The following is a 25459-nucleotide window of genomic DNA, read 5'->3' on the forward strand; positions in this document are numbered from 1 at the left end:
CCCGGGCCGAAATGAGACCTTGACCTCGGGCCTGCCGGGGCGGGGGGAGGCGAGGACGCCCCCGGGCCACACGGCCGTGTGCGCGGACGGCGGGGGCCCCGCGCCCGGGTCTGCGCCCTCCGGGTTATAAATAGATCCCCGCGGGGCGCGGGGCGCCGTGTCAGCGGAGGACACTTTGGCCGGGGAGCCGGGGGGCGGGCCCGGGGCGCGGGGGCGGGGCGGGGCGCGCCGGGGGGCTCTGAGGCCCTAGCGCCGCCGCCGCCGCCGCCGCCGCTGTCACCACGATGAGTGCCAGGAAGAGGCCTAACTGCTCGCAGTAGTTTTGCAGGACCCACCTTCCGCAGAAACCGGAGTCATTTCACTTTATCTCTCTCCCTCTCCCCCCCATTAGTTTTAAAATCTAATTAGGAGCCGCCGTAGCGATCCTGTTGAAGAATAGACCCACAAGATTATCTTAGTGAAAATTCTGGCTGGGAATTGAACGGGAAAATGAAGCCAGACCGAGGTAAATGATTTATTTAAGAAGGGTTGTTATTTTCCTTTTTTTTTTCTCATTCCTAATCTTAGAAGTATTAACCTCATTCCCGGGGAAAGGATCTTTTTTTTATTCCTATATTAAAAGCGTGATTAGTGTTTCTGTCCTAGCTGATGAGATTGAGAAAGGCAACTTTACATAAAGCTTGTGGGGTTGGGGTGGGGGTGCAGTTAGACTCTCCAAGATGGGTGAACTATCCATTGACAGACTTGTATGAGGCTAATATTTAAAAATTCAGGCTTTAAGAGGGCTGTTGTAGAGAGAACATTAACACATGCCAGTCAGAATAGAAAAGTCTTTAAGGTTATTTCACTACTACTTGGAATCCTATTTCCTTTCTTCAAATTATGGAACTCTCTGTTAAACCATTTGAAGCAAATATAAATCCACCTGTAATTCGGAAGATATTGCATGATAGACTTGAATTTGATACAGCAGCATGTTCCAGGTGATTGCATCATTCTTTTTTAATTTATACTTTGATGGTGATTTTTGTACTTTAAAAACAAGCTGTGTTAGTTGAAGATAGAGTCCTGTATTGTTTCATTATAACTTCGATATATATGTAAGAAAGCTCAAATGGCGCCCCTAGAGTTAAATTTATGATATCCTTTAAAAATCTGTATTTTAGAAATGATGACAATAATGTGTAGTTTAATGGTCTTCAAGGAACTCAGAGGATTAAAAACTTTCAACTTTTGAGGTTGATAACAAAGACTTTTTTTTTTAGAATTTAGGCATATTTGCTTAATTTCTAAAAATAAGCACTTATACTGGAAGTGAATTAATTGGCTTTTATTTTACTTTTTTTATTTTCAAAAAAGTTTAGTTGCTTGAAAATTTATGATTATGGCAAGGCTTGGTTGATACTGTTCATAAGCCATTAAGTCATATTGACTTTAAGTATACTAAGTTATATCAGTTAAGAAGTGGATTTTCCCCTTAAAATATTTTACTTTTTAATTATGTGAATCCTTTAGTCAACAATTGTTTTTTCATAATATTTCATCATTTGTTGTATTCCAAAATATGTAAAAATGCAGTAAAAATTAGAATTAATAAGGTCACTAAAATTATTTTATAATTAGAAATACTTGAATATAGCTAAGTGCTTTACTTATATGTGAAATTTTAGAGGTAGTTTATTTTTGCTTAGCAGTTTGCAGAACCAAATTTACATGTTAGATTGCATTAGATTGTCACCAAGGTCAGTTATTGCATCTTAGAATAAGTAAGAACATAAAATCAGTCAATATTAACATTTTTGTTACAACTTACTTTAAGGTTATAATAACTAGTGATTTGAAATGTGGTGTCTGATTGAAGTCTCTATTTCAGTAAAAACTGGTATCCAAGAGAAACTTTTTTTTCAGTTTCAGATTACTTACTAATATTGTTTTCTTGGGAACATTGATATGTTCAGACTTTTAGACATCATGATGATTTAATCTTTCTCCTTCATATTTAGCTTTAGAATTTACAGTGAAGAAACATGAAATTACATATATAATACTTTTGTTTTATTTCATGATACTAAAACATCTTTATTTAAATAGATTAGTAGATTATAATAATAATAATGTTTCCTTTGTTAGCATCAACACTACAAAATGATTTGTATTCTATCATGATTAAGTACAGTTTTGGATTAAATTGAATATGGATGCTATATTCATTTTTCTGCTTTCTTAGAATATTCTGATTAAAATTTAATAGTTTATTGATTTCTAGTCATTATTATTAATACCAATTTTTATGCTCAATTGTAGCAGTCATGATCTTAATGAGTACATTAAAGCATTTAGTATATTTGCCCTTACCCTTAATGGTCCCAGATTGGTAGAAATTGAGTTCTTATGTATGCTTTTTGTGGCTTTACTATATTAGTCTCTTCCACATCAGTTATCACCAAGTGTTGTTGCCAGTGGGTTTGTTTCTTATAAATCTAAGCTTCTTATATCCATTAGATACTGAGAAAACAGAAATGATTTTGCTAAAAGAAATTGTCTAAAATAAATGACTAAAGTTTTGAATGAAGGACTAAGGATCTCTCTATCCTATGAACAGTCATAGGATATTATGTATGGACTTGGTGATAGTTTATTTTGGTACTTGGAAGCCTTCTTACTTTTACTTAATGGTTTTCAGTTATCCTTGAGAGTTTTTATTGTTTATGATGATTTAACTCCATGAAAATCACCAATAGACTGAAATCAATTTGATTTAGGGAGAAAAAATAATATATTGATCATAAGAGGGAGGCAGGTTAGTTGCTAGCTTACGAAACAGCTATTTCATGTATTTTTAGACAGTCAGCAGACTAAATCAGTGAATTTGTATGTAGGTGATCTGCAACAGTGGTGGTAAACTTTATTAGAAATAAGATCTACTAAACTTGTGGGCCACAGATTGATTTAGAATACTGTAAATTAACATATTGTATTATATTTTCATTTTTTTGGTTACAATTTCATCTGGTTTGGACAATACAGGACTGTTGTGGGCCATTGTGTCCTATAATCCACGATCCTCCTGGACAATTGTCTGGAGTTTAACCCTTCCCAAACATGTTTATCCTTGAAGGACCTGTCCAGCTTTACAGACCATTGAGAAGTTCACATTCAAGATCTTTCCAAGTTGATGGGATATGCCAGAGACTCTGCTCTGATGGCATAAACTTTTGAGTACCCAACACATCAGGGAATCAGAGGATGGCTTTAATGAGTATCAACATTACTATTAAAACACATATTAGTAAGACATAACAAAAACAAATATTTTTATGTGCTTTCAGGTATGTGGCATAATTAAATAGAATAGGAGACAATCAAGTGACTTAAATTCTCTTTCTTGTAAATTTAATAGTAATGAACTCAGGTCATTCAAAGCTTTTTGTGCCATGGGTCCTGTATGTTAAAATAAAGGATATTGCTGAGAAATTTAAAAAACTATAAAAAAGGGGCAGCTAGGTGGTGTAGTGGATAAAGCACCAGCCTTGGAGTCAGGAGTACCTGGGTTCAAATCCAGTCTCAGACACTTAATTACCTAGCTGTGTGGCCTTGGGCAAGCCAGTTAACCCCATTTGCCTTGCAAAAACCTAAAAAAAAAACAAAAAAAAACACAAAAAACTATTAAAAAAAATGCTTGACTTTGGATAAAAATAGTTTCTGTATAGCATTTTCTTCCATATACTTTTAGTTTCATTGTGTTATTCCAGGGCTGTGTTTAGAATGTGGCAAATGCAGATTTTGTTGTAGGTTAAATCTGGGAATGTTAGATGTTAAAAATGATGGTGAGGAAAGGCCTGGAGCTAGACAGATGAGAAGATTAAATCAGGAATATGGTTCTGCTACATACTTGAGTATATAGGCATAATTTTGTTCCCCTTAGTGATCTAATCAGGAAGTATTTATTGTGCTGATAGTATAAAACTTTTTTAGGGGTACAGCAATTATAAAACAGAATCTCTGCCTATAACAAATTTAAAATATTTTCTAATGCCATACTAATTTGCGATTAAAAATATCTACAGGTATATTAAAAATATACCTATTTATGGAAATAGCTTATTTTTGATAATATCCAATGTTTTTCCTCTCTTAAGGTTAAATTTAAAAATAATTCATTATTTAATATTAAAAGAAATGTTAAGAAATATCAACCATTTAATGTAATAATATGGGGGTGTATATTTCATTATAGATGTATGCAGCATAATTATATTAACATCTCCAAAAGAAAAGAACTATTAACATATTTGTTTTAAACTTATATCTGATGCGTTGGAATAGTGGGTCATCTCTTACTTTTGTTAAAAGTTGTTTTCCTTTGAAAGGATTAGTTAAGCTTATTTGCCTATTAGGTATGAAATTATACAATTCATTTGAAATTCAGCATGCAAGTGAAATGGATTAAATGCAAATGAGACCTTCATTTGTGGCCTATAATCAAGGCAGAGTTTGGTATAAACCATTGGACAAATGACTAGTTTATTTGAAATTATAACATGAAAGCTGCTAATTATTTTTCTTTGATACGAACAATAAATGAACCCCAATATCTTCCATAGCAGTTGAGATAACAAATGACAGAAAAGATGAGGAGAAAGAAAAATATACTCAGTGTTAAATTTTAGTTAAATTATGTAGTCCTGAAATTTTTCATAGGATAGAGCAATAGAGATGTCAGAAAGTAGAGAAGAAAAGTGAATTAGACAAATCAGGGTAGCTTTTTATAAGTTGACAAATAATTCCCTTGACATATTGGAATTATCTCTCTCCATTTAGGATTGGAACATTAAATAGAAGATACAGGATTTAGGCCAAACATTAACTCAAAAATAGGAGTGAAAAATATGGATGGAAAAATCCTTCTGTTTCACATGAGGCTGATCACTTTCATGTATATTCATTCATTCTTTGACCCTCATGTCAAAAATTGCCTACGTTGATCCATTGCATTGATGGCTCATCATATCAGCCACTGTCAAATAATCATTGGCTCATTGCATCTTCTGCCATTCAAATACTTAAGAGATTGACAAAGATGGTCCCTGGCCTGTCATCTAGTAAGAGGAAAGGGATCTAGTAAGATGAAAACTGTCATGTCTTGAAAGATGAGAAAAGATTATTGGGGAACAGGGAAAAGGTGATGGGGGGAATTGAGACACTCATGAGTGTATGTATGTATATATACATATACATATACATACATATATTATTTTAGATTAGCTGTCATTCTCTATTAAAAAGAATTAAGGGATCTGTCCATTTTGACATTGTAGAAAGAGAAGGGGAACAGAAATCAAGCATTTAAGAATTGGGTTATTTACTTTTCTTCCTATTAGTCTCAAGTGTCTGACAGACAGATTTTAATGTTGATACAGCTTTTGCTTTTTTTAATTTAGGAAAAAAAGTAACTAATTTTTCCCTGGAACTAACTTTAATCAAGGTAGACTGTTAACTGTATAAGTAATCTGTCAGTATTCACTGCCTAGTTGTTGCTTTTTCTAGGGTTTTTTTTTAGGGTTGTTTTTTTTTTTTTTTTGCAAGGCAAATGGGGTTAAGTGGCTTGCCCAAGGCCACACAGCTAGGTAATTATTAAGTGTCTGAGGCCAGATTTGAACTCAGGTACTCCTGACTCCAGGGCCGGTGCTCTATCCACTGCGTCACCTAGCCGTCCTGTTGTTTTTCCTAATATCTACATATTATCATGTAAGTCATGATTAAAAGTTTGCAATTCCATTGAGTGACTTGTTAGGTAAAAAATTATTTTCTGCTTAAGTGGGAAGCCTAACTCATTTTGACAATAGTTGTACAACTTAATTGCCTTAGATGTGGTTGGAAGCTGAGAGTATTGATTTTTAAAGTTTTCTTAATAAGTTAAACAGAATAGTTTCTGTGAAAATAATCCTACAAGGTGCTGAGGGTATTAAAATAAATTTTCACATATAATCACCAAAGACACCTAATAATCTCTGGGTAAACTACTGTCTCAGTTTTCTCTCCATTTGGGAAATACTTTTAAAATTAGTAGTCAAAATACTATTGTAAAATAATCTATATTTGATGTGAAATTAAAATTTAATTATTGAATAAAAGAAAACTTCCTGAAGTCTTTATTTTAAACTATTAAAAACTTGATTGCTTACAAGCATAGGAATACTAATAGAAATGAAATAGGAAATAAAGGAAATATAATGTGTAGAGTCAGTAGTCATGGCTACTGTTCTCAGCTTTACCACTAATAATTAGTGATACAATTCAGGTTATATTAGCTTTTTTATGCTTTATTATAAATATCTATAAAATGGATCTAATCTTGTTAATAACTCAAGATTATTAACCATTTATATAGTAAGTTAAAATTTACAAAGCAATTTTAATATAGTATGTGAAGATTTACATTACAAAGCATTTTTTTATACGTATTAAACGACTTGGATGTGTAGTAGATAGTGAGGTTTGCAGGTAGGAAAACCTGAGTTCAAATCATTTCTCAGACACTTAATAGCTATGTTTGGTTCTAGACAAGTCATTGCTTTAGTTTCCTCTTCTGTAAAATGAGCTGGAGAAGAAAATGGCAAACCACTCTAGTATCTTTGCCAAGAAAATCCCAAAATCTGATGAGGACTTGGATATAACTTAAACAACTGAACAGCATCAACTAAATTACACATTATCGCATTTGATCATCAAATAACCTTCAAGGGCATGTAGTCTAGTTATTTTCATCCTTAAATTTCAAATTAGGCAACTGAGGGTTAGATTGTTTTGCTCACAATCATACAAAGTTTTTATGAGTACTAAAAGTAGAATTTAAATCCATTAATTAGGTTGAAATTTAAGTTAATCGTTGAAATATGCTTGGTGTTGACATTTCCACAGATGTCTTAGTCTGTGGGATTATAGCCACTACTGCTTGCAATCTTATCCTTCATTTGTCAAAGTCTTACTTCAAATGCCTCAGTTTTTTGGAAGTTAATATCAAAGTAACTCCAAACATTTTATGAACCTTTGGACTCAAGTAGAAGAATTAAACTAATTGTCAGAAGCAGTAACAGCTTTAGTGTAGGTGATTCCAGAGATAGAATCCAGGCCAAGTTGCTCTGACTCATTTCTGGCCATTTGACTTACAGTATTGTTCTCTACACTTTAATTTTTAAAATTTCATTTCTTATACTGCCCAAATCCTACTAATTATAGGGGTTCATTTGTTCTAAAAATACCTTTTTTTAAAGTGCCAGGAATAGAAGAGGCTAAATTAGCTATCATCCATTTATTCCTTGGTTGTGAAGTTTAGTTAAATCAAGTTGTTTTTCTCTAATACTAATTTGACTGAGAAAATAGAATTTTGATGACCAAAGGAGAGGGGTAAATTATTTGTAATATGAATAGGTCACCACAGTCTTTAAAATAGCTTGAAAGAAGTAAGGATGTGAATATTTAGGAAGAAGCAGTAAGAGTGGAGTTAGGATGCAAAAAGGGAAATAATGGATAAATTTTTCCTTATGTTGAACCTGTATTTTCATTCATTCATTCATTTAGTTTTTCATTCAACAAACATTTATTATGTACTTATTATTATAGCCCCTGCACAATACCAGGAATTGATGATACAGAGATAAAAATGAAGTAGACCTGCCCTCAAGAAGATAAAGCTCCATAGGGGGAGCTAACTTAGATATAAAAACATGTACTTGATATATTCAAATATAAAGTAAATGTGATTTTGCAGGTGAAGATGCTAGAAGCTCTATAGGGATTATAATCAACCTGTTGAGAAGACCCAGACCATTCCTATATTTTGATTCATAATTGATTTTGTGGACAGGTCTATGGACTTAATTATCATTTATAAGTTTGATGCTATGGGAAAATGTTTTTCTAATTTCAGATGAGCTATTTACAAACATTAGAGTACAGTTGTTTTTTTACATTGCTCCCCTTCATACTTTTGCATTCTAGATAAACCAGACTGGTACTTGTTTTACAAATGTCCATACATTTAAGCAGACCATTTTCCATGTCTAAAATTCTCTTTTCTCTTCATCACTTTAAAGAATCCTTTCTTCAATGTGGAGTTGCCTTCTCCTTCTTAAAACCTTCTTTGATTTTTCTCCTCTCTTACACTGAGCTGAGTATATTCTCTCCTTCCTCAACTTTTCTGAAAACATTTTTTATTGATTTCTCATTTGCCCTCATTACATCTAACCTTATGTTATACTTAACTTTACATTTGCCACAGTAAACTTCATAATTTTTAACTAAGGATCATAGGGATTATAAGATTTGGGTACATAATGAATATTTTTGAACTGTTGAATTTACTCATATATTTAAGTATCAGTCAGTATCCTGATTGTGCTATCATCCCTACAACCATTCCCATTAATTTTTGAGAATTCAAATTTTGTCTTCTTTAAAATGGTTTCATTTATAACATTTTATCCTATAAAAATTGCATATTGCTTATAAACAATGATATTGACATCCACAGATTTTAATAAATTGTTCTCTGTAATAAAGTTTTACTTCCTAAAATCAGTAATTTTCTTTAGTAGAGGGATCACATGTATCATTTTGGTATAGTAAGTCACTTTATACTTGTAACTTAAAATTGGGAAACCTCTGGAGTTTTTGATTAAAAGATAATTTCACTTGAGTGTTGGCTTCATGTTGAATAAATAAAAATTTTAAAATTACTCAAGAAGGAAATTAGTAATCACATTATATAAAAAGAGTAATAAAGGATCATATAGCAGTTTTCTCTAATAGGTTTAAAATATTTGACTTGTATCTTTTTTTTTGGACAGAAAAATTAAAAATTGCTATGATCCTTTATAAGATAAGCTCAGATCAGGTCCATCATCTTCTATTTGAAAATTTTGATAATCATAAAAATATTTTTCTCTTGTTTGTAAGGCATTTATTCACAGACAGTTGTGGATCTGTTGGGTGTTAAAATAAGAGTTCTCAGCTCTTAAAAAAATAGATCTTTCAGGGGCAGCTAGGTGGAGTAGTGGATAAAGCACCAGCCTTGGAGTCAGGAGTACCTGGGTTCAAATCTGGTCTCAGACACTTAATAATTACCTAGCTGTGTGGCCTTGGGCAAGCCATTTAACCCCATTTGCCTTGCAAAAAAAAAAACTAAAAAAAATAGATCTTTTATGTGTTCATATTAGTAAATTTTCTTCTGACATGACCTAGGACTTTGAGAAAGATAAGGAAGATAATACATTTTGCTAAAATCCAAAGGATTTCTCACTATGCTTATTCAAAGTCCCCCAAAGCCTGAGTAGGTAGAAGATACACTTTTAATAAAACAAATATCAAAGAAAATCTGAGTTCTTTAATTTTTTAAATTACTTAGCAAACTTGATTTCATCCAGTAGTATAGAGCAACTTATATCCTGAAAATATAAGCTGAAGCTCTGTTCTGTCAGGAGAGGAAATGAATTCCAGAGGTCAGTGCTCTTTACAAATGCTGCCTCCGTGCTGTCCCTGAAATTCAGAACTGAAGACTCTCAAATTCTGTAGCTAAATTCAACTAAATTCAACTATTATCAGGACAGTTTCTCAGAAAATCAGGAGCATAACCCTCAAGGCTTCAGAGTTATCCCAGTAATCTGAATTACATGCAAATATTAATATGAAGCTTTTGGGTTTAATATGTAAAGTATAGGAGTCTTTCAAGACATAAATTTAGTAATTTTATTCATGGAAAAGAAAACAGGGCATACTTGTCCTTCCCTCTATATAGATATACAGATTTGGAGTATAACACAACCTCTTTTCATCAAGAAATTACTCAAGAGTATAGATTAAGTTTACATAAGTAGGGGAAAACTGAATTCCAGGTGGACACAAACTGATGATTTTAGGAAAATAGCCAATTAAATTATTTACTTTGTAGGGATATGTATGTAGTGGATTCTTGGTTATTAAACATTATAGAATATATAATTTTACAGCCTTAAAATCATGGTAAACATTTTTTTAATCCCCAAATTTTCTGAAGTGACAAAAGAATGCTAAAGTAATCCTAAAGATTATCTGGTACTTCCTTTGGCTATTGGTTTGGAAACTTTTTTTCCTTTGACCTATCACCTACACTTTTCCCACTACTCTTAACTTGTAGTAGAGACCAGACTTAAAAGTTAAGACTTCAAAGAAGAAATATTGTACCCTAACTTCTCCTCCCTCACTTTTTCAGATGAGGAAATAGGTTAAGTGATATTCCCTAAGGACAGCTGGAACTAGAACCCAGATTTCCTGAATCTTGGGCTAATGTTCTTTCAATTGTGCCACTGCCTACTAGAAAATACTGTTGTCCTTAGGTAAATGGAAGTAAGTAGACATCTAGCCTTCCTCAGGGAGTCTTAAGAAAAACTAATATTCAGATGAGGGATCAGTTCTTGTCTTCTTTATCCTTTAGCCCTCAGAAGCCAAAGGGCATATTGAACTTCTCAACTGGGAAACTAGAGAGAAAAATCTAGTTTTTGGATCCTATCTCTAAAGGCTTTCCACTTCAAAGAAATACAGAGAAACTTTTGAAAAGAAGTGATCTGTTCCTAGATGATTTAAAGTCTGCCCTTCACTGTTTCATGTTTTTAGCCTATCCTATGCTATAAAATTTGTTGGTTGATAGTTACTGTGCAGATTAAAATTTTTAAAATATAAAATTAATAGGAGTGAATTTTGTTGTAACAAGATGAAGCAAACAGACATTTTGCTTTGAAGGATTTATTATAGAAAATTGAATCAAATTTTACTTGCATAAATTAAAAGGAGAAAGAATATGAAACAGTTCTTACTGAGTTTGTTTTTCCAAGTGATTTCTATTTGAAGCCAATACAATAGTTGGCTATTTAGTTGGAAAGAAATTAAGAGTACATTTATGAGTATTACTCTTTATTAAGGAGTAACTTTGTATATATACTTGGAATGTACATAAAATGTTAATATTGAGCATATTCTGTTCAGTTAATATATATTCTGACAAAAGGGGAAACACTAGCAAGAATGTTCACGTTTTGCTTTACATTATTTTGACAGTTACCAGTTAATCCAAACTCACAGATGATAGTAAAAATCCTTTCTATTTAATATTGTATTAGATTATATAAAGTCACTTTATTTTCATAATTATGTTCTGTTTAAACAAGTATTGAATAACTAAACTACTTTGCCCCAATACCTTTCTTGATATATAATATATATGAAAGGTGAGAAGTCAGTATATACCTATATAGATTGGGGAGTTATTTGTAGCAGTTGAATCTGTGAAAGTAAGTTAATTCTTAAAGAGAGGTATAATTGAAAAGAGCTGTAGGAAGAGAATTTGGAACTTGAAATCACAAAAAAAGAATGTAAAATTGCATGTCATGAGATGATTTGAAATTGGAACGTTGTATTTTATCAGCGATTGTGTGACAATTTTAGCTTTGAGTTTATACTTTTAAGTTTTTCCCACTAATTTAAGTATTATGTATTGTAGTTTATAATTGTTGGTGGGAAGTAGTTTTGGTTTTGTTTAGTTTTGGTAGATTTTAAATACAGTTAAGGAATTTCTAATCTGTGGGGTCTTTTTTGCATTTTATCTTCAGGATTTTTGGGAGAATATCTCTAAGAATCACACATGATAAGAATGGGAGGGTATATTTATATTGACTAAATTATGACTATCAAAGTGTTAACTAACAATGTATGTATTCTTTGTATTTGGTAGATAGATTTTTTCAGTCTGGTTGAAATCTTGATGTAAAATGGATAATTAATTTCAAATACTTTAAATTTGTTTCTTTAATGAACAAAAATTGGCTTTCTTTTTGTACGGATGGGTCTTTTTCCTCTTTGATTTCTTTTCTCTTTTTGCAAGGCTATGGGATTAAATGACATGGTTAGGTAATTATTGAGTATCTGAGATTGGATTTGAACTCAGGTCCTCCTAATTCTAGGCTGGTGCTCTATCTACTGTGCCATGTAGCTGCCCCTCTTCTGATTTCTTGAACATAAGTAATAGTATTTGTGGGTCAAAGAGTGTTTAAAACATAGTTTCAGATTGCTTTCCAAAAGAACTGGATCTAATTCACAACTTCACTAATGGGAATTAGTACTTTTTATCTGTACTCTCTTCAACATTTTACATTTTTTTTTTGCAAATTTGGCATTCTGTTGCAAATGAAGTAGTTTTCAGAGTTGCTTTAAATTCTCTAATTCTTACTGATTTGTAGCTTTTTTAGGTGGTTAATAATGACTTGAATTTATTCAATCAAAATTGTCCAGTTTAACTTAGACAATCCTCTTTTGCTGGATCATGAACTCTTTTTACTATCCATATCTGAAAGGTTATTTTTTCCTTCCATTTTGTTTGTGATGTTACCTTTTATGTCTAAGTCATATATTCATTTGTAACTTATCTTGGAGTGTGCTGTGAATTGTTTATGTTTACTTCTCTGCCAGACTAATATTCAGTTTTCCTAGCAGTTTTTATAACACAATGAATTCTTAGTCCCATAATTTGATTCTTTGAGTATATGAAACAGTAGGCTACCAAGTTCTTTTTCTTTCTCTTGTGTTGTATAATATTGCATGTAATTTTAACATTTACTTTTTGAACTTTTGAGTTCCAAATTCTCTTCCTACAGTTTCTTATCTCACCTATTAAGAAGGCTAGCAATATATCAATTATACATGTGAAGTCATATAAAACATTTCTATATTAGCAATGTTGGGGAAAAAATTAAGAAAAATAAGTGGGAGAAAAAAAATACTTCCCTCTGTACTCAAAGTTCAGGAGTTCAGCTCTCTAGATGCAGTTAGCATTTTTAATGTGAGTTCTTTCAAATTGACCTGGATCATTGTATTGATTAGAGTAAGTCTTTCACAATTGATCATTGCTATAAAATTGGTATTGTGTATAACATTTCTCCTGGTTCTGCTTTCTTCATTTTGCATCGGTTGATATAAATCTTCCCATGTTTGCCCGAAGCCATCCTCTCATCATTTCTTACAAAAACAGTATTCTATCACAATCATACCACAACTTCTTGCTTTTCCTCTGTAGATGACTGTCCCTTCAATTTCTAGTTCCTTGCCACCACAAAAAGTACCAAAGTTTATATGATTACTAATTTGTAGTGGGATTTGTGGGGGTTTTTTTGTTTGTTTGTTTTTAGGTTTTTACAAGGTAATTACTAAGTGTGAGGTCCGATTTGAACTCAGGTGCTCCTGACTCCAGGGCTGGTACTCTATCCACTGTGCCTCCTAACCGCCCCGTGGGATTTGAGTTCTGATAACGCTAAGCATTTTTATTAATTTTCAAAAATATATGCCTAAATCTAAGGGACAGAAAGTATCCTTTTGGCATTTGTTTTTTTTTTTTTTATGACTGATAACAGTATGGTTTGGCAACTTCACTGCAAAACAAACTTAAAGATAGACTTTACTGGGGTGAAAAGCAGAATTGGCCCCATTTCTTTTCAGTTATAAACAGGTAGGACAGCTTTGTATAAAGCTCTTATCTTGTAGATAAATTTATGGAAATACTCTACAGGTTTAAAAGATACTGCTTCCCTTTCTCTATTTACTCTCATAACTGAAGCATAACAGAACAGTGGATAATGATTTATTTTTTTTTTTTTGCCTTGATTGGGGTTTGAGTGAGCAATCCTTTGATTCTTATCTTGACAATTTTAAAAATTTTACTTTCCAACATCTCAAGAAAACCACACCAGAGAGAGCTTATCACTCCCCTTTCTTGCATATTATCTTTTTTCCTCTTTTTGTTTCTCAATTAAAGGGGGGAAAAAAACAAGGATGGAGTATAGAGTTTTCTTTATCCCCATGGTAATGGGATTGAGCCATTTTGGCCCCTTGCACCCATCCCCCAGCACTTCAAGGGCTGTTGGTTGTACTCTTATCATTATTCAAATATTTTTATGGTAAATTCTATTGTGTTGTGCAAAGATTTTGTTTTATTGTTAAGTTTTCATCATATCACTCTTTGGCTGGAATAACCTACAGTCAGCAGATCATTGTTTTTAACCAGATAAACCAGAATCTTTTGTTTCATTTCTAAGACTCTAAATGCCCCTATCACCTGTCTATCTAAACTTTTCTATTCCAGACAAACCAGAAACTTGTCAGTGAAGTCTTTTAGTTTGTCTCCTTTATATAACATATTTATTTTAAGTTTTGTGCTTTTACTTTTGTCCTTTTGCTTCCATCTTCCTGTTCTCCCACTTCATAGTCTGTTTAATGTAAATCTTACCTATCCTTTAAGATACAGCATATGGCCTTGCTTTAGAAAGTTATAATCCAAAATGGTATCTTTTAAACTGATTATCTAGTGAAGAGGTCAGCTAATAACTTTTCTGGTTGACAGAACTTTTCACAATCTTAGCTAGCTACTAAAAGAGATGATAGCCCTATTCAGTTGTTGGAAGAGCATTATTGAACAAAAAAATTTAAATTAGACTAAAAGCATACTCCCGTCTTTGGAATACTCCTAAAAATTCTTTGCTTTTTGTGATATTATCCTCTTAGTTCTCTTTCTACCTATATAATCATGCATTCTTCATATCTTTTATTATATCATTATTCTTCCTGTGTCATAGGTGCACCCCCAAAGACTCTTTCTTTTAATGATTCAATCTGCTTCCCTGACTTTTTAGTTAGGATTTCTATCCAGATGACTCCCATATCTAAATAATATCCCAAGTCTCTCTTGAGCTCTTGATTGTGTACCTCAAGACATCTCAAACTCAATATGCACAAACTCAGTATCATCCCCCCGTGCCTGTTGCCTTCCTCTGAACTTCTATTTTTTCTTTCTTTTTTTTTTAAATATAAATTTATTTCTCCAACAATGAGCAAAGATAGTTTTCAACATTCATTTTTTGGTTGAGATTTTGAATTCCACAGTTTTCTTCCTTCTTCCCTTACCCCCCTCCCCTTGAAAACAGGTAATCTAATATAGGTTATGCCTGTATAATTATTATTAAATATATTTCCATAGAAAGAAGAAGTAGAACAAAAGGGAAAAAACACAAGAAGGGAAAACATAAATCATAACATTTTAAAAATGAAATCTAGTATGCATTGGTATGTATTCAGACTCCATAGTTCTTTCTCTGGATAGATGGTATTTTCCATCCATCCATGAGGTCCTTTAGAATTATGCTGAGGAGAACTAAGTCTCTCATAGTTGATCATCACACCACGGTGCTATTAATGTGTACAATGTCCTCATGGTCCTATTCATTTCACCATGCATCAGATCTGTAAATCATTCCAGGCTTTTCTGAAGTCTGCTAGTTCATGATTTCTTATAGAACATTAGTATTCCATCACATTCATGTAATATAATTTGTTCCTTAATTAATAGATATTTCCAGTACTTTGCCTCTACAAAAAGAGCTATTTTTAAATAGTTGACCATGAAGACCATATATAGCCTTCTTTCCTCATCTCATAACTAAATCAATTGCCAAGTCTTGTTGATTTTTTTCTTTTTTTTCTTTTTGCTTTTTTGCTTTTTTTTGCAAGGCAATGGAGTTAAGTGATTTGCCCAAGGTCACACAGCTAGGTAATTATTAAGTGTCTGAGGCTGAATTTGAACTCAGTTCCTCCTGACTCCAGGGCCAGTGCTCTATCCACTGTGCCACCTAACTGCCCCCAAATCTTGTTGATTTTACCTGCAGAATACTTACATATTTCCTTTTTTCTCTACTAAAATTATAGCCACCTAATTCAAGTCCTTCCCTCCTCTCACTTGTTCTCTGTTGAAGTAGTCTCTTGCTTTTTTTTTAGTCTCTAAACATTCTTAACTTTTTTGAATCATGAACTACTTCATGCCTTCTAGTGAAACTAATCTACCCTAACTCAGAATTATATCTTACATATCTTACATAATTACCTAAAATACATAGGATTACAATGAAACCAACTATATTAAAATATTTCTTTTTTCCTCTGAAATACATCCTCATAACTTTTAGGGACTGTATATCTTGACTTAGGAACCCTCACTCTAATTTCCTCCTCTCTCTCTAATCCACCCTTCTTGCTGCTCAAGGAATATCCCTAAAGCAGGAGTTTGACCATGTCACTTTCCTAATAAACTGATACCCACTTTTTATTTTTAAGATCAAATACAAGTTCCTCTACTTGGCATTTAAAGTGTTAAAAAACCTAGTTCCATCTTACCTTTCTAACCTAATTATACATCACATCCCTTAATATATACTATTCTTAAGCCAAACTGGTTTACTTAGACATGCAGGACACTGCTTTTCCTGTCTTCCACTGTATAAGCTATCCCTCCATCCTTGGAATGCACTTCCTTTTTAACCTCTAATTCAGAATATGCAGTTTTCCTCAGAGTTCATCTTAAATTCTATATAGGAATATAAGAAGTCTTATTTAGGAAGCCTTTCCAAATTTTCCCTACTGTTTGTGCCCTCATTCCCCTTCAGTTATTTTGTATTTATTTTGTGTATATTTACTTCTGCACATATCTCTCCCATTAAAATGTAAATTGCTTGAGACCTGGGCCTGTTTGATTATTGTCTTTGTGCCTGGTACTACATAGGTGTTTAACAAATACTTGTCAGTTGGTTGATTGTATGAAACTTTATTAAATCTACAATTCCACATATATCAATTTTCAATAAGTTTTGTTGTTGAATGCAAATTATAAAATTTTTTTAAACTGCCATATACATTTCTTAGTAAAGTTCATCTTTGAAAAATTCTTTACTTCAATTAAGTCTACCAAGAAGGATTACATTATTAACTTAATTTTTAATAGAACAGAGGATCATTGTTGTATTTTGGTGAATAATGGAAGTGGACACCCAAAAACAGGTTTTTCTGTCTTTTTAAGGGGGAAAAAAGTCTTTGATTTAATGATGAAACTTAATACTTTATAAAGACAGTTATGCAATAGATATAAAAGCATAAAATTAAAAGTTCATTCTTACTAGTTATTATTAACACTTCTTGAATTTCAACAGTGTGCATTAGGTACTGTACAAGACATGGAGTCCTTAAGTTTAGCTGATTATAAATAACTCTTGTTCTAGGTCATTTTGAATAATATTAATGATGTCAAAAATAGCATAGTACATTTTCTTCTTTATTCTATTACTTAAAATTTAATAAACATCTTACCACTTAATAAAGGTTATGCAAATTATTATCAGATTCTCCAGTAGTTCAGAAAGTCAGATCTCTATTAGATGCATTTATGAATTAGTTTGATGAAATAGTTTTGGTTTAGTGCTGAAGTATAGGGTCTTTACATTCACATGTAATGACCAGGTTTCTTGATTTATTTTTAGTTACTTTAATGACTGAGACATGACTATACACTCAATTTAAATCCATTGAAATGTGTATAAAAATGTTTTACCTTATTAACAATGTGGTTGACCTACATATGGACACAATGGCAAATAACTTTGTATTCAGTATTGAATTTGTTCACCAGTATTACTCTTCCAGCCACATAAGGGAAATAAATGAAAAGAAGGGAAAAATGAATAACATAAGTGGAAATGGCTATTCTTTTCTTCTTCAAAGCTCAAGCAATGTTTAAACCTTTTAAAATTGTACTGTCTTTGTTCGAATCCAATTTATTAAGCACTCAAAATAAAACATAGGATTGTACATAAATTGCTGCCAGGGAGCAAAGAGGCCATTTAGTCCAATCACCTGATTTTACAGACCAGCAAACTGAGTCCCAGGGAAGATGTGACTTTCACAAGAATGAATTTGTATGATCTTTCCAGGATTTTACAGATTAATCACAGTAGAATATATTCTAACAAGCTGGACCATATAGACTTAACTCTCCCCTCAAATGCAGAACCTGTCCTTTCAAAGTGTAGCACTGAATTGTTTTTATTGATAAATTTTGTTTGAATAAACCAATAGATTTAAAAATAATCAAAATGGCACCAAAGAAACACATTTGTAATTTACATTTTTATAAGGAATTTAATGCTTTAAATTTAACAAAATAGTACCATTGTGTAGTCCATTGTATTTAATGTTTGCTAGAATTTAATGCATTCATTTACATCTTTTTAAGTCATTGTGCACATTAATAAATTAAAGCTTTGACTTGTTTTTTGTTATTATTCACTAATTAAAAATTGAGTGAAGATTGAGTACTGTGTTTTTGATTGATTCATGTTATTACTTTGTTCTGTGTTGAGTTGTTAAATTTCTTAAAAGTATTTTTAAAATTGTTACTGCGAAACTCTTGTACAGTTTTCCAAATAATTTTTCTCTTTATTTTAGAAGTCAACAATTGGTGTCAGAAATTTCAAAGATGGGATAGAGACAGGATCTGTGATTTAATTGCTCTAGGTATCTCCCAGATGAAGAAATTTCTTGTCCCAATATAATTTAGCACTTTGCCAGAAACTTCTTAAAGAGTTAATTTCTTATAGCACTGAGAGGTTAAACAATTTACCCAGAATCACGGAACTCAAATCATATAGATTCTGAAGCTTGTTCTTTATCAACTAGAGAAGCTAACTCTCAGAACTTAATTATTCATGGTAGTAGAAAGTATAAATAATCTTAAAGTGTGGTTAATCCAAGAACCATTTGTATTTATTTATTGATACAATTTTATTTCCTAATTATATTTTGATCTATGAAACTGATTTGCATTTCCAGCATTAAAAAATGTTGGGAAACAGCTTGAGATTTTATTTAGGGGAGAGAATGAGAATTAAGTGGGGAGATATCTATCATTCTAGGACTTAAACAATTCACTGCCAATGCTCCAGAATGAGGACAATGAATTAATTTGCATACTGCATGAAAATCTTAACTTCTTGAGATATTTTAAAGATTTTTCACTACATCTACAAATAGATGATTTTTCTTATTATTTTTTTTTGTTTTGCAAGGCAAATGGGGTTAAGTAGCTTGCCCAAGGCCACACAGCTAGGTAATTATTAAGTGTCTGAGGCTGGATTTGAACTCAGGTACTCCTGACTCCAGGATTGGTGCTCTATCCACTGTGCCACCTACCCGCCCCGATTTTTGTTTTCTAATGAATGTTTTCTAAAACGAGTTGGAAAATGCACCTAGTTATAGAAATATAAATTCAATTCATTTTTGAGATTATTTAACAACTGGTAAAATAATCAAAGCTCCAATAAAACTCTTGCTTTCATTTTGTTATCCTTATTCTGCTTTGACAATGCATTTCATTATTTATAGTATAGTATAATAGATATGTAATTTCATAGCACTTTTAAAGGTAGAAGATACCTTAGAAACCATCTAGTTCAAAGATATCAAATTTAACTGTAGATGACCTGTAAAACTTCCCATTCATTGCACCTGGAATCATATTAAAATGTAACTGGGAAAGTTTAGCAAATTAAGTAAAAATATAATTCAATACAGATAATGTTAAATGATTTTCTAAATCAGTATGCAGCCTATATTTATCAGTTTCTGGGTGATTTTGACACTGTTCTAGTGTTTCACAAACTAATGTCTGTGAAAGCTTTGGGGGCTTGAAATAATGACTTTAGACATCTGTAATATCCCCCAAATAAAGGAAATTCATGGAAACACTTAAACAAAAAATGTCTTAAAATGTTTGTATTCTTAATGTAAGTATCATCCTATATGTAATACATTAGAAGGCATATGTTGTTAGTATTGATATTCTTTCAGAACTGTTGTGCACACTATGCAAGATGCCACATCTTTGGAAAGGAATTTGGGAAGGCTCTGTTCTATTCCACCCCCTCACACATTTATTACTTGCTTATAACTACTGTAATTGTTCAATCCATTATGTTGTTTGGAAGTAATTTAGAAATTCTCGTAGCAGAACTGAATTTATTTTCTTTGGGATGTAGTTTTCATGTGAAACCCTATTTATTTTATGTTGGGGAAGCATTCTTCCCCCCCTATACTTTAATATTTGTAATTTAGCGGGTTTATACAGGCAAATCTTTAACAACAAAAAGGGATCTCAGATTAATTTGCTATTACTAATAATACTAATTATAATAAAGGAGAGATTGAAGATAGAGGATCCAACCAGTAATTCATTTTTTCTCATTTCCCTCCTCTTTTTTTCCTGGGAAGCAAGTTGAATTAAAGACTTGGACTGGACTAGCATGAACTGGGTAGAGGTGTGCTGAATTAAGGAAAGCTTTTGTTGTCTGTAAAACTTGGCCTGATTTTTTTAACAGACATCAGCATACAGATGTTACCCTGACCCTAGCTAGGCACATTGCAAAATTGCTTAGGATTCTCCCTCCATCTGTTTTTCTGAGTTGTTTCTGGATGTCCAAAGCCCCAGGACTGCCCTTTCAACTCCAAAATATACTTTTCCTCCTTTGTAGATAGAATGAAAATAATGTTCACATTATGGCATGAATCTGATTTAAACCTCCCAGTAACTTGCCTTTTAAAATAGTGTTTAATCTAAATGATTGTCTAATTGGTAGAAAGATAAGAACAATTTCTTTCTTTTTTTTTTTTAAACTGGCCCTTCCTGTATTCCTTATGGTAAAGCTCCTCATTCCTATTCTTCCCTCCAGCCACCTTAACCTCATATATTTTTTTTTAACCTGTCCTGGCAAGGAATAAATCTGCATATTGTTAAATGACATCATTTTTTTCCTTCCTCCTCTATTTTTTCTAGAAGGTTCTTTGGGGGGAAAGTAGCATCATCTCCTGGGGAATATTGTATGAGTTAATTTACTAAACCCTGGCCTCAAATTATTCAGTCTCCCAACAGAGTCTCTCCTTTATAATGTTATGTGATTTTTATTTAAAAAAGAGAATAAAATGTACATTTTACCATAATTAATTGTATCCATTGAAAAAAATTTTTCCTCCTTTAATTAGCCCCACAGTTTACTGGCAAGAATTTTTAAAATGTAACTAGTATTTATCTGGGAATTCAGTAAGTTTCTTTTAAAATAACTGCTAGTTCTAGGTTAGTTGGAAGCTGTTTTAGTGAGAGTTTTACTTGTTTTTATCTTAATATTTTGTTTCAATTTATGTCATGTGTTGATTGAAATGTGAAAGAGCAAACTGCTTCTTCCCCCACTACTATTATTTCTGACCAAGGTTTTATGAAACTTGAATTTCTTTCTTTCTCCTAAAAGTAACTCAACAGTACTATTTTTAATGGTGCATACTACCATAATTTGTAGTTGTTGTTCTGCTGTTCTTTCCTTTCAAGTTGCCCAAACACAGCTGAGTTCACAAGAGGAAAAAAGAAAACTTGATAGTGCTGCCAAATAGACAGGAAACAGTAGTGGACCTAGTGAGCAGTGAAGGGTTTGAGCACGTCCTCCATCCAATCAGCTGTGAGGGCTGTTGCTATGTGCACTCTTACTCTGCTGCCTTTGTGAAAAATATCTTGCACACAGAGAGGCTGAATAAGCACCCAAAGCTGAACATTTTGTTTTAACCACTGCAGACATCTGGATCCCTCAGATACTGACAGTATAGCTTATTTAAATCAAGGAGACAACTTCTTTTACACAAGAATTCCAGTATGGTTTACAATGGAAACAAAGGGCTTCTTCGCCAAAAAGGTGTGTAATGGGGGTGATTTTAACCGATTTGTTTTATCTTCATTTTTGTTTCATCTAATAGTTGTGGTAATTGTTTCACAGACTTTAATGAATAAAGATGTAACAGAATTGTCTTATGGAGAGAAATATTAAACTTAGGAAATTCCATCATTTTCATAACCTTTTAACAGAATTTGTAAAGACGTAATTAAAATGCAGATTTGAACAATGTGAATACAGAAGGAAAAAACTATATGAGTGGTGTATATTTAAATAAAACTATGAAAAATACAAGATAATATTTTGAGGAAATGAGGAAGAGGGGAGGGTAAAAGATTTAGAAAATGTATTGTTTAAAGAAAGTATCTAAAATAAGCAGGTTTTCTTCAGTTTTCATTGTTTTTAAATTTCAGTTATTGTTTAAAGTTAGCTTATGGAGATTTTTAGGGATGCTTTTTCCTATATATAAGGAATTGTATGGATTTCCTATCTCATTGTACTATAAATCTTTTAATATTATGCCTAATATTTCTTAACAGTAAATTGAAAAAATAGTCTTTAAATATTTTAGTTACATTTAGATTTGGATAGAAATGTAACTTTTAACTATCCTTTAGAAAATAAAATGAAGGGGAATGATAATAGAAAATTAAAGATTTAGGAGACAGAAATACCATAAAATTGTTACATGTGTCAGAGATAGGAATTTTAAATTACTTTAAATTAAAAGCAGACCTCATGCTTTTGATAATTGACATTGAATTTTCTACTGCATTTTATTTTAGTCACAAGTCAGACACTAATCTTTCAGAATTTTTGATGATTTGGAAACAGTTCAAACAAAAATTTATGATTAATAGTATCCAAAAAGAAATTGCTTTGTTATGAAGATTATAGTGTAGTTAATATTTCAGGGAAATACTTAAATATGGATAGAGACCATAAATTGCCATCATATTCCCTTGAGCCCTCTAGAAGCAAGCAACCACATACAGACAATTGTTTTTGATACCTTTTTAAATTCATTAAGACAATTCATTATTAAAGACCTAGTAATGCAGGTTTGCCAGCCCTGCCCCATTTTTAGAACTGAAAGCTGACTCCAAGGTCAATTATTCAGCTTTTATTATTTTATCAGGAAAGAAACTTGAGGCTATGGAGGTGAAATTACTTGCCCAAGTATACACAGATCTAGGAGCTAGCAAAGACATACTTGAACCCAGGTCCTCATATTCCAGATTGAGCTCTTTTTCTACACTGAACTAAAACATTTCTGTTATCTGAGTTGGTCCCTGTGTCATAATTACTGTTTATTAGCATTAGCCCACTTAATATGAACAAGTCATTTCCCTGAATATTTCCTTGTCTCTACAATGAGCAATTTCATAGGGTCATTTTTCAGTTTACTTCTAGCCTATAAATTATATTTTTTGAGCTTACTTTAATTGATGTCTACATAAATGGTATTTTTTTAAATTACAATTAATTTTCTGTCTCCCTTGAAGGAAATATAGATTGGAAAACCAATCAAGGTTAGCAGAGATTGATTCCACATGAAGTTGCCCAATTATGAAAATGAAATATTAATAGTTTTCCTTAATTATCTGTTTTCAGTGTTTTTTTAATTTTTTGATATAGCCAAGGATTTATATCCTCCATTTTTTTCCTAAGGAGTAAAAGTTTTAAATAAGGACAGTATTTTGGATTTGTAAGTAGTACCAAAAAAGTATTTGTTACAAATTTTAAATTTGTATTTAAATATTTCAAAGACCCTAACACATAACCATCACTTAAATTTTATTTTTCTCATTCAATAACTATTAGGATATCAAATTATAATTGCTCATTTAAGTAGTAATTATGAATTTTTCTTTTGAATTTAATTTTAAGTATTATAATTTATTGTAATGTATTAACTAGATTAACTGGCATTACAAGATCTTAATTCTTGATCCATCATACCTTTGTTTTTGTCAGTTTGAGATGAAGGCCAACTCTTGAACAGAAGAGGAACTATCAGCTTTATAGTTTTAACAAAAAAGAACTGTTTATCTTGACCTAATGACTGACTGTACACAGTGTCAGAAAAGGAAAGCACCAATTTCCAAAAAAAGACATTGAAGGAAAAAATGTAATAAATATAACTTTTGAGTCAGGTAGATTTTTCTGATCTTTCTTACTTTTAGAAGTATCAATAGCACCATATCCTTTCTGGGTTTTGTTTTGTTTTGTTTTTAATTTTTTTTTTCCTTTCATAATGAACTTTTTCAAACTGAAAGCTTACTTTTAAACAAAACTTTCCCAACCTTTGTTTTTATGGGTATTTTGATATGATGTAATTATTTCTAAACATAGAACAATTTCTTTCATATGCTACAGAAGATGGAGAATGTAAAGCAGGAAAGAAGCAGCAGGAGTCAGACTCTATCTCACAAAGGCTTTGTAGCCATGCTGCAGAAGGGATGTGCTTGGGAGAGTCCCAGACTGCATTCCTGGATCAAACATCTGAAGATGCTGTGTGTTCGACCTTTAAAAGTACTTTGTAATATCATATCCTCAAATGTGCTATTTATTTTGTAATCCAATCAAATATAGTAGTAGTAGTAGTAGTAGTAGTGGTGGTGCTTTTGTTGTTTATACTTATGCCTTTTAAAGTTGGGATCTGAGAGATAAGAGGCATGAATTAGTTTAACAAGATTCTTATTTCCTAAATTTTTCTTCTGTATTTGTAAGCAGAAACATTAAGATTTTAAAAAAAGATTTTTATTTGGACCATTTAGTAAGGAAAACCTGACTCAGAAGTGCATATCTGGTTCAGTTGTAGAGATTACTAAGATTATTAAATAAGCATCTTTACCAAAGTTATTTTTGGGAAATGAAGGTCAAATTATAAAATATTAATGTTATAAATGTCTCATTCATAAATCTTTTTTAATTACAAAAAAAATTTCCATTTGGGGTATGGAAGAGTAAAAGAGCATTGTTTCTAACTTATTTTTTCTACTGGTTTTTTGGTATCTTTTTTTTTCTCTTGAACTTTATCTTTTGTCTTTTTCTCTTATTTCACTGCATCTTGAAGATATTGATGAGATGGTATCATAGGATACTATGTTTTAGAACTAGATAGAACCTTATTATTTAGAGTTGGAGAATCCCTTTTTAAAGATATGAAAACAGACCTAGAGAAATTAAGAATGAAGTAATAGGTAGTAAGTAGCAGATATGAAAATCAACCTAGAATACGCTGTTTTCAAATCCTGTGTTATTTTATACCACTTTTTCTCACCCTAATATTTATTATTTCTTCTCCTTATGTATCTATATATATATTCTATACATGTGTCTATAAGTTCTATAAGACAGAGCACTGCATTGACTTCTTCCTTGCACAGAATACTTACTGAGTATATGTCTTCAGACTAAAAAGAATTTGCTCTAAGGAAATCTGGTCAAAGACTTCCTATTGTAAAATTTTTTTTTAACTTTTTCCTATGCTTTTTTATCCCTATCAAAAAAACAGAACTTGGTCAGCTTTTTTTCCTGATTATTATATACAATCCTAGCTATCTATGAAGACATCAAGAAGGGTTTCTTTCTTACTACATATATATATATTCTTGCTCTGGAAAGATTCTCAATTATTTCTGACTCATACTTTTTAAAATGCCTGTAGAGTAAGACATATACAGATATGTATTTGCTCATGCTTTTGAAAATTTCTGCTTCATTCCATACTATCTATAAGATCATTTTGTTTTCGATCCTCAGAATAACTTATTGTGGAAATGCTTTTGTTTGTTTGGAATTGGTTTTGACATTTTTTTTTTTACTGATATGGTAGCAAATTT

At 32.0% G+C, this 25459-nt stretch overlaps 1 protein-coding gene across 8 annotated transcripts in view; it reads left to right on the plus strand.

Moving 5' to 3' along the window:
* Positions 1–25459, plus strand: part of ATOSA (atos homolog A) — an 85202-nt gene that overhangs the window by 235 nt on the left and 59508 nt on the right. For 2 of the 8 annotated variants that reach the window (XM_074234649.1, XM_074234648.1), the window contains exons 2-3: positions 392–21632; positions 23991–24146. In XM_074234649.1, the coding sequence (XP_074090750.1) occupies positions 21593–21632; positions 23991–24146 (196 nt within the window). In that variant the 5' untranslated portion in view covers positions 392–21592. Of the gene's footprint in view, positions 1–222; positions 21633–23990; positions 24147–25459 lie in introns of those variants that run through there. The other 6 variants (XM_074234650.1, XM_074234651.1, XR_012478057.1 and 3 more) reach the window with 6 other exon arrangements.

This window comes from Macrotis lagotis, chromosome 4, assembly GCF_037893015.1.
Source record: "Macrotis lagotis isolate mMagLag1 chromosome 4, bilby.v1.9.chrom.fasta, whole genome shotgun sequence".
Classification (NCBI taxonomy): Eukaryota; Metazoa; Chordata; class Mammalia; order Peramelemorphia; family Peramelidae; genus Macrotis; species Macrotis lagotis.